This window comes from Branchiostoma lanceolatum, chromosome 3, assembly GCF_035083965.1.
Source record: "Branchiostoma lanceolatum isolate klBraLanc5 chromosome 3, klBraLanc5.hap2, whole genome shotgun sequence".
Taxonomy (NCBI): Eukaryota; Metazoa; Chordata; class Leptocardii; order Amphioxiformes; family Branchiostomatidae; genus Branchiostoma; species Branchiostoma lanceolatum.
Window position 1 is genome coordinate 9,214,164 of NC_089724.1, and position 16,246 is coordinate 9,230,409.

The 16,246-nt window shown below is 40.1% G+C and overlaps 4 protein-coding genes across 6 annotated transcripts in view; 1 reads left to right on the forward strand and 3 right to left on the reverse strand.

Annotated features, from left to right (window-relative positions):
- Window positions 1-82: 82 nt before the first annotated feature.
- Window positions 83-5,006, reverse strand: LOC136430070 (uncharacterized). Its single transcript, XM_066420354.1, has 3 exons — window positions 4,787-5,006; window positions 3,499-3,620; window positions 83-2,977 (listed from the first exon to the last, which is right to left on the reverse strand). The coding sequence occupies exons 1-3, from the start codon at window positions 4,830-4,832 to the stop codon at window positions 2,621-2,623; spliced, it is 525 nt and encodes a 174-aa protein (XP_066276451.1). The 5' UTR covers window positions 4,833-5,006; the 3' UTR covers window positions 83-2,620.
- A 1,552-nt stretch (window positions 5,007-6,558) lies between these two features.
- LOC136429292 (uncharacterized) lies at window positions 6,559-9,207 on the reverse strand. The gene is made up of 4 exons (XM_066419151.1): window positions 9,190-9,207; window positions 8,767-8,874; window positions 7,577-7,718; window positions 6,559-7,240 (listed from the first exon to the last, which is right to left on the reverse strand). The coding sequence occupies exons 1-4, from the start codon at window positions 9,205-9,207 to the stop codon at window positions 6,795-6,797; spliced, it is 714 nt and encodes a 237-aa protein (XP_066275248.1). The 3' UTR covers window positions 6,559-6,794.
- A 278-nt stretch (window positions 9,208-9,485) lies between these two features.
- On the forward strand, window positions 9,486-14,111 carry LOC136430073 (noelin-3-like). Its single transcript, XM_066420356.1, has 6 exons — window positions 9,486-9,664; window positions 10,803-10,939; window positions 11,509-11,679; window positions 12,344-12,507; window positions 13,289-13,585; window positions 13,902-14,111. Exons 1-6 carry the CDS (start codon window positions 9,599-9,601, stop codon window positions 14,009-14,011), a joined length of 945 nt encoding a protein of 314 aa, XP_066276453.1. The 5' UTR covers window positions 9,486-9,598; the 3' UTR covers window positions 14,012-14,111.
- Window positions 14,112-14,419: 308 nt separating this feature from the next.
- Window positions 14,420-16,246, reverse strand: part of LOC136430077 (uncharacterized methyltransferase YdaC-like) — a 5,650-nt gene continuing 3,823 nt past the window's right edge. For 2 of the 3 annotated variants that reach the window (XM_066420363.1, XM_066420361.1), the window contains exons 2-4: window positions 15,570-15,649; window positions 15,228-15,366; window positions 14,420-14,976 (exon numbers count right to left, since the gene is read on the reverse strand). In XM_066420363.1, the coding sequence (XP_066276460.1) occupies window positions 14,549-14,976; window positions 15,228-15,366; window positions 15,570-15,644 (642 nt within the window). In that variant the 5' untranslated portion in view covers window positions 15,645-15,649 and the 3' untranslated portion in view covers window positions 14,420-14,548. Of the gene's footprint in view, window positions 14,977-15,227; window positions 15,367-15,569; window positions 15,657-16,246 lie in introns of all 3 variants that reach the window. The other variant, XM_066420362.1, reaches the window with a different exon arrangement.

Consider the following 16,246-nt stretch of genomic DNA (forward strand, 5'->3'; position numbering starts at 1 on the left):
AGAGGTGATCACGGAATTCTGCCACGGCGCTGGAAAAGTTAAAACAGAGATGAGAAACATGAAATGCGCAGCCACGCAAGTATAGAAAAGACAGTTGTATAATCATGGTATAAATAAAGGTTTTGGATTTATCAAATCAGTTCCAATTTGAGATGGATTAAGCTTGAAGCCATCTTTATTTTGGTCAAATTTATTTGATAAAGCCTCGCTCTTTGAAGATTCTATATGCCTTAATCCAAATGTGAACAAAAATAAGCACAATCGTGATTCATTCATGATGATATATCGTCAGCATTGGTTCACGTATCACAAATATCCTATATCGCTATATGCCAGCGTACGCCATTCAAATTACCGACTTTGTTCTATCCGAATGTATAATGCACTTCTCTTCTGGAGTTCAAAGCATCAACGTCCATGATCAATCAATGGCCATGATGAAATAAGTGCGAAAGTCCTGAAGTTATCTTTGCCCTATATTATTGACCCTCTCACACATATTCTTTCCCTCTCCTTGCAAAATGGAGTTGTTCCTCAATCTCTTAAAGTCGCAAAATTCACTCCCATCTTTAAAAGTAGTGACCCGCTCAATGTTAACAACTATCGACCCATATCTGTCCTGCCCTGTATATCTAAAGTCCTCGAAAGACTAGTATATAACCGTCTCCTGAAACACTTAGATCAAAATAATATCTTGTACAAACACCAATATGGCTTCAGAAAAGGCCATTCCACCTCTATGGCACTAGCTCAATTAATGGCCAAAATTTCCTCAGCTATAAACAACAAAGAGTACACCATAGGGATTTTTCTCGATTTATCTAAGGCATTTGATACGGTAAATCACTCTATTCTACTTAGCAAGCTAAAAAGGTACGGCATGAATGACTCTGTAATGAAATGGTTTTCCTCTTATCTTTCCGACAGACAACAATACGTAACTCTCAGTAATACTAAATCAGCACTCAAAAAGGTAAAATGTGGAGTACCACAAGGATCGATTCTGGGTCCCCTACTATTTCTAATTTATATCAATGATGTTGCAGTAGCCTCCTCAACTATTTTCTTCATCTTATTTGCCGACGACTCAAATCTTTTCCTATCGCACTCGAACTTTAAGACTTTAGTTAAACTAGCCAATCAATAATCAGAAAAAGTTGTTACCTGGTTTGAGGACAACAAGTTATCAGTCAATGCTAAAAAAAACTATTTCTTAATCTTCTGCAATAAGAATAAAATCTACAATAGAAATGACGCAAACATATTTTTTAAAAATCTGCCACTTTCCCAAGATAGCCAAGCCAAATTCTTAGGCATAATAATAGATGACAGATTGACTTGGAAACCCCATATAGACATGTTAAGTAAAAAAATATCTAAAACTGTTGGAATTACAGGGAAAGTCAAACATCTTCTTCATCAACAAACCATTATTACCATATATAATAGCCTAATATACCCAAATCTGATCTATGGAAATATTGTCTGGGGATGCACTTACAAAACAACACTGCAGCCCCTAATACTACTTAAAAAACGATTTGTACGTATGGCCGCCGGTTCCAGCTTTTATGCCCATTCCCTTCCTCTATTTATGAAGCTTAAGATTTTAAACATTATCGATATAAATAGACTTCAACTCAATATTTTTACATTCAAATTTCTCAGTAATTCTCTACCAGATACGTTTGATAGCTTCCTAGTTATGAATTCCCAATATCACGCTCACCAAACTCGACAGAGAGACCAACTGCATATCCCCCTAGTTCGAACAAGCCTAGCCCAAAATAGTGTAAAATACAAATGTGTGCTAAATTGGAACAACCTCCCTCTACACCTGAAAAGTATTACATCCCTAAAAAGCTTCAAACGAAATCTCAAAAACCACCTACTTTCATGCCCCAGCCCTCTAAGTTGAATTTCATTTTTCTTTTTCACCTTACACTTATTTGCTATGTTTTGTTGATTGCGATAGACTTTGTGTTTAGCTAAATTATTTCAGTATTGAGTTATGCTATGATCTGATATCTAATTCTTATTTTTGTATGCAATCAATTATTATATTGTCATCATTTGTTACTATTATTATCGTATGATTTGATATGATATTGTTATCACTTATTACTACAGTTATGTTATAGATTATTACATTATTGTTATTTTGCTAACTGCGATGGACTCTGTAATCTCCATCATTTCGTTATCGAAATATGCTATGATTTGATATATAATTTTTTTATATACAACCAATTACTATTCTGTTAGTATTTTGTTAGTATTATTATTGTCTGATTTGTTATTGTTATTATTTACTACTATAATTATATTATGAATTGTTAGATTTATGTTATTTTTGTTAATTTAGATGGGGGAAGACCTTGTATAAGCCACTATGGCTTTTTTTCTTCCCCCAGCACATGTTTTTGTTTTGTTCTATTATGTAAAATTGATTTTAATATGTGCGAATAAACCAAACCAACGTGACGTAGACTTCTTGGATGTGGTAGCTAGCACACCTTGTGCGAAAACAACATACATTTTATTTCTAGTCTGTTTAGGAGCCGTTGATTGAACTGTAAACTAAATATTCTCATCGTGTGGTTTAGACAAAAGTTTCGTGTCACGGTTTCGTGATGAATAGGACAACAAGTGGAAGCGAAAACGACAAGACTCCGCCAAATATGCTGCTGGTCCCTCCTCCGGTGACCGTCACTCCAGAGGGTGTAAGACTGGTCGTTGTACCAGCCAAATCGCCACCAATCAGGTTTTGAGTTGGTGATGACGTTGTCGGGCTCGCCTCATCTGTGATTGGTCGTGTGAGATGGTCGTTGCAGACGTCGGTGTTACAGCAGTAGAGTTGTCTGTTGACCGAGCAGGACCCGAGCACTCCCCAACATGGGTTCGGCGCCGAGCAGTTCTCTGGGGTGGCGCATGCGCGGGAGATCGTCAAGTTGCCGTTCAGGTCCAGTCTGACAGTCTGCAAACGCAACAATAGTATCTGTGAGATTTATATCTGTTAGTACTAAGTAGTATTGTTAAACCAAGTGTACATAGTCTGCAATCAAAAGCAAAAGTAATGACTATCTTCTTTTGATTTTAGGCCATGTTGATTTCATTAGATGGATGACATCCTCTGGGGAGCCCAAAACTGATGCGAGCGTGCGAATACAAAAAAAAGTTTGGCAAAACAAATGTTGCCTTCATTATGAAATCTACATGGCCAGGAAGGATGAACAAAACTAAACACACAGAGTATAGTATACCAAAGTATAGGTTATTCTATTTTTGTTCTTTCTACGACATAAGTATCTGTTTTCCTAAATCCCTTTTTTTTCAATTTACAGCATATTTTTTCTCATTTCGCAGCTGCCTTTTCCAATTCAACAGTATGGCCGAACTGGAAACGAACGAAAATTGATGCGCGCGCAGATGTCATCCATATAATCAAATCAACATGGCCTTAGAGAAATACAAAAATGACAGACAACGCAAACCCACCATGCACCTGCTATAACCCTCCTGACAGGCGGAGATCTCGGCGCCGTTCCACGGATCGCTGGCGCAGAGAGAGGTCTCGTCCGTACTGGTGCACTCCAGACAGTCCAGGGCATCTGTCAAACCTTCAAAGGCAAAATTTATGTGTTTTCGTTACATTTTCATAGACAAAATTGAACAAGCAAAGCAAACGTGCATTCGGGGGTGTTCCCAGAAATGTACGGAAAGATACAACATGGTGACGATGTTTGTTTGACATACAATTCTGACATATCTACTCTCAGGGCCTGGGCTGGTGGTAGCAGAATGGCTTTGGAATGATATATTATCAGAACACATGGAAATCTTTATTGACACACAAAAGAACAGCGACTTTAGTGAGGAAACAAATGAATCAACCTATACATAAATGTTTATGAATAGATATGGCTAATTCAACATGTTGAGTCTAACGTATCATTAGGTCTAGACATTCTTTGATATATTGACCTATTTGTACACATCAGCATAATGCTAGATGTCGACCTGCACTTGGCAGCGTGTCCGCTAGAGGCCTATGAGAGGGTTAACCACAAATAAAGGCGTTGACTTGACTTGATGACAAGAACCTGGGTAGGGGAGTTCATTCCAAGCCCTGCCAACGTTAACATTCCATTGTCTGTTGAACTTTAAACACCATCTCTGAGGAATGCTGGCAACCGCCAAATAAAGCAAGAGGAGGTTGGTGGGGAGGGGGGCCTTCGGAAGTTGCTTGGAGACCAAGTTCTTCAGGCGATTTGATATTTGAGTGCTTTGGCAAAATAAATAAAAAATTCACATTTATTCATTTCTCATAACTGTAACAAAATGCTGAAAGTCCGTTTCCTTATTTTTCTTAACAATGAGCCAAAATTGCAATCAAAGTCTTTTGTCTGTGACACAAAATTAAAAGGTGCCTAGTGAATACTGTACAGCTTTGTTTATATGTTCGGCATCTTACACGAATCCAATAGTCCTAATTACACTGGAAAAAGTCTTCAACCGTTTCCTTATTTTCCCACCATGTTTCCGATAGAAATACAACAACAATAAAATAAATCACTTGTCATCACAAAAAGATAGCATGTGAACCTAGTATAAAGCTTTCAGGAAACAACGCCTCTTCCCATTCCCCCTTAATTTAGGCATCTACATGTACAATGAGTGCGCAGACAATAAGTACAATTAAGAATAAAAAGAAGAAATTAAGAGTCCCGCTGGCATTTACAGCCATGTAACATGAGAATGTATGATGTCAACAAGAAATACTCACCGGACATGGTAACCGTGAGAAGCATCACGACAGTGTAGGCGATCATTTTGCTTGCCTCCAAAATCACAGCTCTTTCGAAGACTGATAAGGCTGGACTGGGAAATGTTAACACGACCCTCCGTTTTTCTGGGCACGCGTACGGTCACTGAAGTTAATCAAGTTGGTTTGTCATAACAGTCAGTGTTTACTGGCCATCGGTCACGGTAAAGTGCTAATTGGGTTTTTTTTCAGAAATGTTGGGGTGGGGTTTGGCTGATTATAAATGAAAACAAAAACTATCTGAGTATCTCTGTTTTGTCAAATTCAGATCGTATTTCAACATCAACGATCTAAACGGGGTATGCCATGAAAAGGAAAAGAAACGGACGCCTTTGACACATATCTTCAAAATATGTCAAATAACCCCGACTTTGATGTCGACTTAATCATTAGATCACAGATCACCACAGAAAGGGAAAATGAGGTATATTCTTCCTTTATGCACAGATGACCTTTCATTGTCTATATAGCTAAGGCCACAGCAAGTAAATTTTATGGATGACATCCTCCGCAGACTCCAAAATTAATGAGATAGGGCGAAAAAAAAACAAGGCGGGCCAAAAAAAACAAGATTCCTATATCTTCAAATTTTGAGATCACAATTCTTGTTAAACAAGAATTGAGGCGACGAAATATGATATCATGACCAACAGGTCTTTTAGTCCTGTATTCAACCTATGTTTTAGTCCTGCATTCATTAATATATGATATAAAACCTCCTTCATTCAATAGTAAACATGTCCTTGTAGATGTGTATATATCTCAATAGACTAACTACAACAAATGCAGAAAAGATCTTGTTGTACCATCATCTGAAGCAACTACACTGGGTATTCATATGCGATGAAACACCTTGTGTATACAGCTCAATTTACTAGACCCCCCCCCCATTATTTATATAATGTCCTTGCTAGAACAAATGCAGAAAACAGCTTGTTATCATACCATCATGGGCAGGAACTACACTGGGTATTCAAATGCAATGAAACACCTTAGACTGTCAATGTTTACGACATATTTGCCATTTTTTGGCATGTTGGCCACCATCGGAGGGCAATGAAATTTCTTGTTTTTTATTTCGAAATCAGGCGAAAATTAATGAGCGCGCTGATGTCATCCATAAAAATTACTTGCTGTGGCCTAACTAACATTGATACGGCCGAGCAATCATATATAATTTGGGCCTGTTTGGCATCTTGGGACTTTTTCCACAACAGTTTATCTGGGAACGTTGCCCAAATGGTGACGTTTGCCCGCATGGAATGCGACCAGGCAAAAGTGTCCAAATATAGAAAGTCGGACCACAGGACTACTTGGAAGGATGTTTTAAGTGTGTGAATGTACCAACTGGTGTGTATAGCAAACAAGAACTTGTGCTTACGTGATAAACAAAATCTGTTGGTCTTCCTGGATAACATGAACTCACTAAAGGCCCTCTAAAACGCATTAAAATGATCCAGACTTGTAACAAATACATTCAAGTTGAGAAAGTCACTACATGTCGTACAAAATTATATTCACGTTGAAAAGGTTAGTTAATACGTCGTAAAAATATGTAAATATGTGCACGATTATTTTATATTACTTTATTACTGTGCTGTGCCTACCTACCCCCTCCCTATGAGCTAATATTGCCTCAAAAGTTTTACATTGTATTCATCAAAGGAGGTTGTATTCAAGCTTGGTTATTCATGTTAATATGGATTTCTGACAAATGATAAAACATTCACTCATTCAATGTATGTATTTCAATATTTGTATTTTAATATATGTATTTCAATTGGAGATAGATAGATTATGCTAATTACAACCTTATTTCCATAACTAGTAGGACAAAACAAGAAATCTACAAATCAAAGCTTCGTGGAGGTAAGAGGTCTCCAAATCCTTGCTTGTCCAAAGGTTTTGCGTTCTGAATATATTTCCGTCAGAAAATAGTATCTTAGAGTACAAAAAAGTCATTCAAATCTTAATCTTTCCTGTCCTCGCCCTCCTTACTCGCAGTGTAGCCGTAGATTTTGCTCCTCCCCTCTCCGAATTCTTCCTCCTTGATTCCCACAAACCCTGCCATGTCGAGGGCCTTCATATATTCTGCGGGGTCAGTTTGACGCGCGTACATATTGAGACCTCCGTCGACACTCTTCTCTACTATCGTCCTATTCATGGTGCTGGCTACGGCGCCACCTGGCGACAGGACACGGTACAGCTCCCTGCAGCCCTGGTGAAGGTCGTCCCAGAAGTAGAAGCAGTTGACGTGGAAGATTCTGTCCATGGAACCGTCAGGATAGGGGAGATTCACAGCATCTCCGACGGTGAGTTGTAGCTTGCCTGACGCAATGTACGGTTGGAGTCGCTTGGTGGCCACGTGCACCATATGTGGAGACAACTCCAGACCATACACCTTACCCGGGTCATCTGAAAACACATTTACAACAGGTGATGTTTTATAGCATGATAAAGCAGTTCATATCGTTAAATTAGCCACTCTCCCTCCCAGAAATGAACAAAACAAAGTAGATATAAGCAATCCACATTTACCGTTTCATTACATTTGCATCAAATTTATTTCAGTATGCTTCATATTTTGTTCCATTTCGTTCCATTTTGCTCTTTCTGTAGTTCCATTTTTCCACTTAGTTCCATTGCGCATTTTATGTACTTGCATTTTTTCAATTTCGTTCCATTTCGCACTTTATGTAGTTCCATTTTGTTTCAATTCGTTCAATTTCGCACTTTCTGTACACCCCTCACCTTTACCGATGTAACCCAGGGCTTCTTTCAGTCCGACTCCCGGTCCAAAACCGACTTCCAACACCTTGTGGTGCGGTTGGATATTCAAAAGTTTGGCAGCCTGCACTTCAATCGGATCATTGATTCTCAGAAAGATCAATTCCTACAGAAAACAAGAATTGAATGTAAAACGCACAAGGCGTAGTGATACAGTCTCTTGGCTCCCGGGAATCAAACCCCGGGGCCGCCAGCTCACAAACCCAACGCATGCACACTTACCGCAAGGCTAAAATGTACGGACCAGTTAGACTGGTCAGTAAGTGCCGCTTGAGCCACGCTGTTACAAATGCTTGAATAATGATAATGATAAGGCAAAAGACACTGACAATCGCAATTTGCACAAATCATTTCAGAAATAGAAACAAGATAGAAAGTAAATATGTAGAGTTATCAACCAAGGATTGACGTGGTCAAAAATTCACATTTTCCGAGAACCAAAGTAAAATGGAATTCGGTGTCATCAAGTACAGTAGGAGCATCCTCACTACATAGCTTTAAAGAACGGTTGCAGTTAGATGTGCAAAGGTTAGGTATGACAGGCCGTTCAGTGTAATATAACCACCTGCTCCTCCTGCACCGCGTGCCTGCGAAGCTGGTGTGTTGCGATGGAGGGCGGTTATACCGGCTATACAGATACAGATACAGACGCCACTGACATTATGCACTATATTTTGTAACAACTACTTTCATTTAATAATATGTAACATTGAAATTGCACCATCATGAATATAAACATACTATAATTTACAGTTACACAATGTAAATACAATTATACATGTACATGTACATACAAATACAATTATACATGATACATGTTAATTATCTAGTGACTCTATGATAAAAAAAATTGATTACAGGATATAACAGGAAGCATAAACTTTTCAAGACGGTAGCCTACCTTAACCAGCCGATAGGACCAGCGGTGGGGAGTTTGAGGTTCTGGGAAACCGCCCTTTTAATGTATTGCATACTTGTAACCGTCAGAACTAAAAAACAAACAATTTGCGCGGCATTAAGTAAATCTGACGTCACCAGTATTCCATGAGAGACTAATACAAGGCGTGTAAGTGAAGTAAATCAGTTCACTTTCATGGCTACTGTCTTGTATGTTGCAACAAACGAGAAATGGGGAGGGGGGCGCTAAATCTTACCTTACCAGTTGGCCAATTAAGTTGTCCAACTCGTACGCCGGTTACACCATGTAGATTCGGTGGCCACCGACTGCTAAACGTTTCAGACGTTTCCTTTAATTTCTGTTCCTATCCCCTAAAATGCGACAGCAACAACCACACATGCACAGCAGCTGTAAGCATTTGAAGCAACCCTGAACTTTGGCACTAGGGTCATTGGAATAGTCTAAGGTCTTGATACTAGGGGGGGGGTCGTTTTTAAGTTCACTGACGATAGTATGCCATATGGTCAATGTTTGGTATGCGCATTTGCTTTAACAATATTGGTGTGAATCTCGATAGGAAAGCAAACAAACAAACAAACACAAGACTAAACAAATATTCACCATTGGTTTTTACCCATCCATCAATTAATCAATTTATTTTTTTTGCATACCAAAGTACGTGTTCCTTGCACAGCATGATTAGCACATCAACATGGCATCATGAGAAATTCAGTTGTTCAATTCATGATCACGTTTCGGTAAGATGATTGATCCTAACAGAAAACATCCTATACACGTCCCGATATTGGTGGATCATATAACATCAAAGGTACCGATCTGTTTGGAAGTCATCGTACGTACGAATGGTGACAGGCATATTGGATTATTGAATGTCTTCTCCGGCGGATCGTTATAGAGAACTTAACAAACAAACGTCATGTTATTACACCTGAGATAAAACAGGCCTCCGGCAGTTCCTTCCGGGAGTCGCTGTAGCTAAAATTAGCTATATTTGATGGGTCAGCTGCCCAAAGGTGTTGCATTTAATAAGTTGATCGTTTTTGCTACGACTCACAGCCTAGTTCAAAATGGAACCATTCCGCGCTCTAACCTTGCTTCTGCTCTGGGCCGTGGTAGGATGCGGTGGATCTGAGGTATCTAACTTCTCCTTTGTTCATTAACATCACTTAATTTGTTTTTATCTTGTACTTAGTTATTACGCTTAGCAACTATCTCTATAATGTTGTGCAGCGAACAAATTTGCCGTGGATTTCACGTTGGTTGGCGATCACATGTTTAGTATAAAAAAACCCTGAAGAAATGAGTCTGGTCTGATTGAAAAGAGAAACAAAACAAAAGTTGTGCTTTTATGTCAAACATTGTAAATTGTTTTTGTGTACCGTCTTCGTCTTCAATTGAACCACCTTACAATTCTCTTCACCTTATCAACAATTCAATTCAGAGTTTTGAATAAATAGCTGGTGAACTCCAAATTCTTGTTCAGTCACGGATACTGTCTGAAACGTCTGACCGTCTTCAAACCTATCCAGTTGCTTGAGTAACTGTTAACTTGCGTCATATACGTATGTAACTTTCTGGTTATCAAAGTCACTGACGAAAGACAGCGGATACTGTACTAAAACGTCTGACCGTTTTCAAATCTACTGGTCCAGCTGCTTGAGTATCTGTTAACTTACGTATACGTATCATAACGGCTGGTTATTAAAGTCACTGACGAAAGACAGCGGATACTGTATGGCAATATATCTGTTTCAAAAATACGGAGACAAAAGACGTGACGTTTTTGCAAAATACGTGACGTTTTTACTTAATTCACGTCACGTGTGACATTAAAGACGTGACTTACGGCACGTCACACTTTTGTATACGTATTTTGCAAAAACGTCACGTCTTTTGTCTCCGTATTTTTGAAACAGATATATTGCCATAGATACTGTACTGAAACGGCTGACCGTTTTCAAATCCATCCAGTTTCTTGAGTAACTGTGAACTTGCGTCGTGTACGAATGTAACGTTCTGGTTATTAAAGTCACTGGCGAAAGACAGCGGATACTGTCAGAAACGTCTGACCGTTTTGCAAATCTATCCAGTTGCTTGAGTAAATGTGAACTTGTGTATACGTATGTAACGTTAGGGCAGTCACTGACGAAAGACAGTGGATACAGTATGAAACGTCTGGCCGTTTTCAAATCTATCCAGTTGCTTTTAAACAACTGTTAATTTGCGTATAAGTATGTAACGTTAACCAACTTAACGTCTGGTTTGTTACAGGTGTCTGGTCACTGTGACTGTGCCGCCATGGCGCCTTCTCCTGACGCCTGTTCAGACGACACCAAGTACCAGCTCATGACGGCCCTACAGGACGATGTGGGAAACCTGACCTGTCTCGTACAAGACGTGGCTGACAAGTGATGAGCTAAATATCTCTTCATGACATGCTAGAATAAGATATTTTAGTTACCAAGTAACGTTATTCTCGAGTGTAGAACATGACTGATATTGGTATTTGTGTTCATTTATTAGGTATCTAGCCTTTTCTAGACCTGTGGTGCTGATTTTTTTTCCAAAATCGGCAAAGCACACATGTAGACGTAGTAAGGGTCCAAGCTCTGTCTTTACTACAAGAAAACCGGGCTGAACTTATTTTTTCTCTGAATGATGACTTCTAGTCAAGCGGCATAGCTTAAAAATTGTGCAAATTTGTCTTAAAGCACCAAATCATAGTAGCACACATGTATTTGATATTTTTAGAATCTAAGATATGGAGGCATTTCAAGTTTTCCAGAATCAATCTTATGGCATTTTGCCAATTTTCAGACCCAAAATGTATATTTTGGGCTCTTATATATATCCTGGTATTGACACAAAATGACCTGACATTTGTGTATAGTCGTTTGACAGAACGATTTGTACTTTGAGCGCTTGTATGGTCTTGTATGAAGCACTGGTTATTCATTCTGAATGTTCTATTCTCCAGGACCCCTGTGACTGTTGACATCCAGGCTGTGATTTCTGACATCCACAACCTAACCGCTAAGCTTACTGTCCTGGAGGCGGACAGGGAACTACTGCTGACCGGCTACTTCAACAACATCCGGAACGATATTCTGGCTCTGGCTGGTTTACTGGCACAGTTACATCAGGACAGGTACTCATTATCCATTCCATCGCTAGCTCCCCGTTATCTCTACGGTGTTGCGAGTGTTGCCCGCCCGCCCAGCTCATAAGCGTACGCCGGGGAATGTTTACAGCGTTGGTTACAAATTAGAAAGGCCGGCTGGAAAGATATTGGCTGTCACGAAAAGGCTATTGGCTAGTAAGACTTGGGCCGGTAAAACAACTCTACGCCTAACGGGCCCGGGTCTTTGAGAATGGTCGCCGGGCTAGGTACTCAGATGAACATGTTTAAAATCAAATAAATCAAATTACAGTACTCTTTAATGCTGCATTATTGCATAATCTATTCTCACGCAGGCCTCTAGTCATACATGTACATTCTCTGTGGTACAGTATAGAAATCTACCACTTGTTGCTAGTTTGCTGGTCTTTCAGCTTTGACAAGTTGTATTCAATCTTGAATGGATCTAGAATTTCAATAGATAAAAATCTTGTTTTGTCAGTTCAATCGTGCGAGAGTTTATCAGATATACAATCTTTTATTTATTTATTTATTTATTTCATTGAAATTTATTCACAAAGAAAGGGTATCAGGCAAAAAGCACAATTGTTTATATAACACCTTCTACTCAAAAACATACTATTAGATATAAAACAGGAGTAAAACACAATGTCGATACACCTTTTCCCGGCAGTGCAGACGCCATGTTGGTTCAGGTGTACCACCAACAGCTGGCGGGACTCGCCACAATCGTGCAGCAGCTGCAGGGGGAGCAGAGCAGCGTGGCGCAGCTGCAGGTGCAGCTGGAACACCTGACGCAAGACCTTCAGACATGCAACAAGACATTGCACGCGCCTGGTGAGACATATAGTAATGTAAATGCATACATTTTCGCGGTGGGCTTATTTTCGCTGTTTTCGCGGCGACCGTTTAATCGCGAACTTAAAACCACCGCGAACATTTTTGTTCAATACTGTAGCAGTATGCGATTTTGATATACGCGTATATAAGTGCGTGATCATTATAGAATAGGAGAGCGGACCTCTATAGGCGTGAGAAGAATAATTGTCGGACCAGATGTGCAAATACAACTGAATGACAAATATCACACAGGAAAACAACCTAGCCAGTCTGCTGTAACCAAGATTAGTCACTTTGACAAGTCATTTTCACATTTTCTTCAAGTCGGCATATATATATATATATACCTGAATTCCAACTGGCTACTACAGTAGCTGTAGAGTCAAGTTTCACATGTCAATTGCAGGAAAGTGTTTTTGTGACTCATGTGATAAGTAAAGCATGTATCGTCATAGAGAAAACTATTCAGGCATTCTAAAGGCTTCAATGTCGATCATGTCATTCCATTGTTGACTCTTGCATTCCATACAACATGGTAGTAATCTCATTATCACCATTTCCCTTTTATTTCTATCAATTGGTTTGGCTGTTCAGCACGCATAGCCAGGGCTGCCCAACTAAATTGTGGCTATTACTGCTGACAAAGACAAGACATTGTAATGGAATTTTTACATGGACAGCACACCGAGCTATAACAATATTTTAAGTACTTGTACATAAAACTGTATTTCCAACCATCACATGCCACAACCACCATCCCTAAATCATCACATTCCAGAGGTTACCGACACGTGGCAGCGGTACGACTTCTCGTATGACGACAGCTGCAGCACCTGCCACGGTGATCGATACGTAAAATCCACCAGCTACACCAACCAGGGCAAGCCGCTGGTCGTGGGCGCCGTTCTGTGTTCGTCCTCCCGCTACAAGATCTTCCTGAGCGACAGCCTGGTCGGGACGTTCAGCAACATCGCAGACGGGAGCGGGAACGGAGAGGACCACTGTGAACTGGTGGGCGCGGCTGATGACGCAACAGTCAGTGCGGATCCGTTCTTTGGGAGTTGCTATGGAGAAGGTTAGTGCATCACTCAGTACGAAACTGTGCAAATTTCTGTTATAATCATTTGGATGTTTTATACTCTGTCATGATGTATCATGAAGATTTTGCAACTTGTAGGCAGAAATGCAAAGGCAAATATTTCTACAAATACATTATGCTGACTTGTGCTTCCTGGTTTTTGCAACGAAAGACTTACGGCTAAATGACCAGAAAAGAGATAAGAACATAGATTATCACCTGCTATGATTTCCATTATCTATTCATTGTATATTTTGGGTCTCATTATGCTGTATCATAAGTATTAGTAACTTCTCCCGTCTTATATTTGCAGGTTTTCGACGGAGCCATCGTGGTGATAGTTTCACGTACGGTCCCATCGGCGCTGGGCACAGTGCCTACTTCTATGGGAAATGGTACGAATGCGGCGTGACTATTCCGTGATCAGAACTAGAAGAGCCATCAGTGCTACAGAACATAAAACATCTGTACACTTGAAGAAATCGGTCGTGGTACTAGGCTGAATAAATAATCTAAACGGGAACTATGTGGCTCTAGATGTCTTACTGAGGGACGACTGCGGTGTGAATAAGATGTCGGTTAGCTTGAGAAATGAATCCACTCTACTTTATAGAACATTAAACATCTGATACACAGTTTGATTTATTTTCTTTCCGCATTTTATACATTTTTACAGTGCCCGATTGTTATGAATAAACTAAAACCATTGTTATTAATATACTTAGACTCAAAAGAAGTACAAATCTGGATACGACAGAAGTAGATGTTATGCGAACGGTTACAACATTATCCTTGTGAGCTAAAACGTACGCTACGATTTATATTAGAAAATCTTTAATAAGGGCATATCTGTTTATTACATACTAGGCCCCGCAGAGGTAGATTACAATGATTGGGTAAGAATATGTCTATTGTTTCCACATTCTCGAAAAAAGCTGTACTCGTTGGCAGTCACACTTGTCATTCCTTACCAGCAAAGATCGCCTCAAAACTTTTCTCCCCATCTTGGAGGTGTTCTATACGGACTCCGGTAAACCCTGTCCGCTCTAGTGACGTCATATATCCGTCAGGATCGTATTTATCTGCGTACTTGTTGAAATCTTTCTCGATGGTCAGCTTCACCATTTTACTGTTCAAAGTGCAGACCATGGCCCCCCCTGGCGACATCACTCGGTACAGCTCCTTACACCCCTGATCTAAGTCGTCCCAGAAGTAGTAACAGTTGACGTGGAAGATTCTGTCCATGGAGTCGTCAGGATACGGGAGTTCCATCACGTTACCAAGGGTGAGCTGGAGCTTGCCAGATGCAATGTGTTTGTGAAGTCGCTTGGTGGCGCTGTGTATCATGTCAGGCGACATTTCCAGCCCATGAACTTTACCACGGCCATCTGAAACCAAAAGAACATTTACATGGTACCCTCATTACCTTCACCAAGAAAGTTATATTTTCAGCACTCTGCCTATCTCGAAACGAATACATCGCCCCACACGCCCCAAACAAGAAAGAAAATTGCAAATACCAGAAACTCTCCCTTTGTATAACAGCCTTCGGCGGTCTGGGTAGTCCTGGCTGAATGTCTTTATATAGTTGAAGACAAAAAAAAAATCAAATCAAATCAAGCATTTGTCTCATGCCTACCGCCTCCCATCTGTCCCAGCGCGTACTGCAGCCCGACTCCCGGCCCGAACCCCACCTCCAGCACGCTGTCATGTGGTTGGATACCCAGCAGTCTGGCTGCCTCTTTCTCTAGATACCCGTTCCTCCTCACAAGAAATTGCTGTATCAAAAATCAAAGTATACAATGAAACGGAGTGACCTTTTGCTTTCTAATTCCTGGCTTTGTTATACAAATATGAATCTTGCAATTCTAGTTCATACTATGATCATCTAAAACATCTTAGATTGTTAGCTGTTATCTGCTATATCAAATGATTTTAGATACACAAATGATAAGCAAGTATGTAAGAACAGTCACCGTACCTTGACCAGCCAACCTACTGGTCCTGTGGAGGGATGACGTAAGTGTCGGGAAAACGCCTCTTTGAAACTCTGCATGTTAGCTGTACACTAAGAAACAAGATGTGATCAGAAAAGAATACATTTATCTATACGCATAATCATGATCCAGCCATCCATCCATCAATCAATCAATCAATCAACCAACCAACCAACCAACCAACCAACCAACCATTACGAACTGGGTCAATTCAGAAGCGTATAATGCAAATGAGCGGTCTGGACGTAGACAGGCGGAGTTTATTGACTCTCGGCTAGGTGTTAATTACTATGCTAACCCCCACAGCACACACTGCCTGCCCTGAGCTAGACCTCCCATTATGTTCAACAAATCTCCCTATAACATGTATAAGTCGAATTTAGACTATTTAAGTCTTTCCCCAACTGAGCTAGACATACCGTTATGTTTGAAACACACGTCCGCTAATTGTGGTATTCAGTCTCCCTATAAGTTGAGTTTCCTCAACAGGGCTCACCAAATCCATTCTTGAGCTAAACCTACCGTTATGATTGAAATACACGTCCGCTTATTGTGGTATTCAGTCTCCCTATAAGTTGAGTTTCCTCAACAGGGCTCACTAAATCCATTCTTGAGCTAGACCTACCGTTATAATTGTGGTATTCAGTCTCCCTATAAGTTG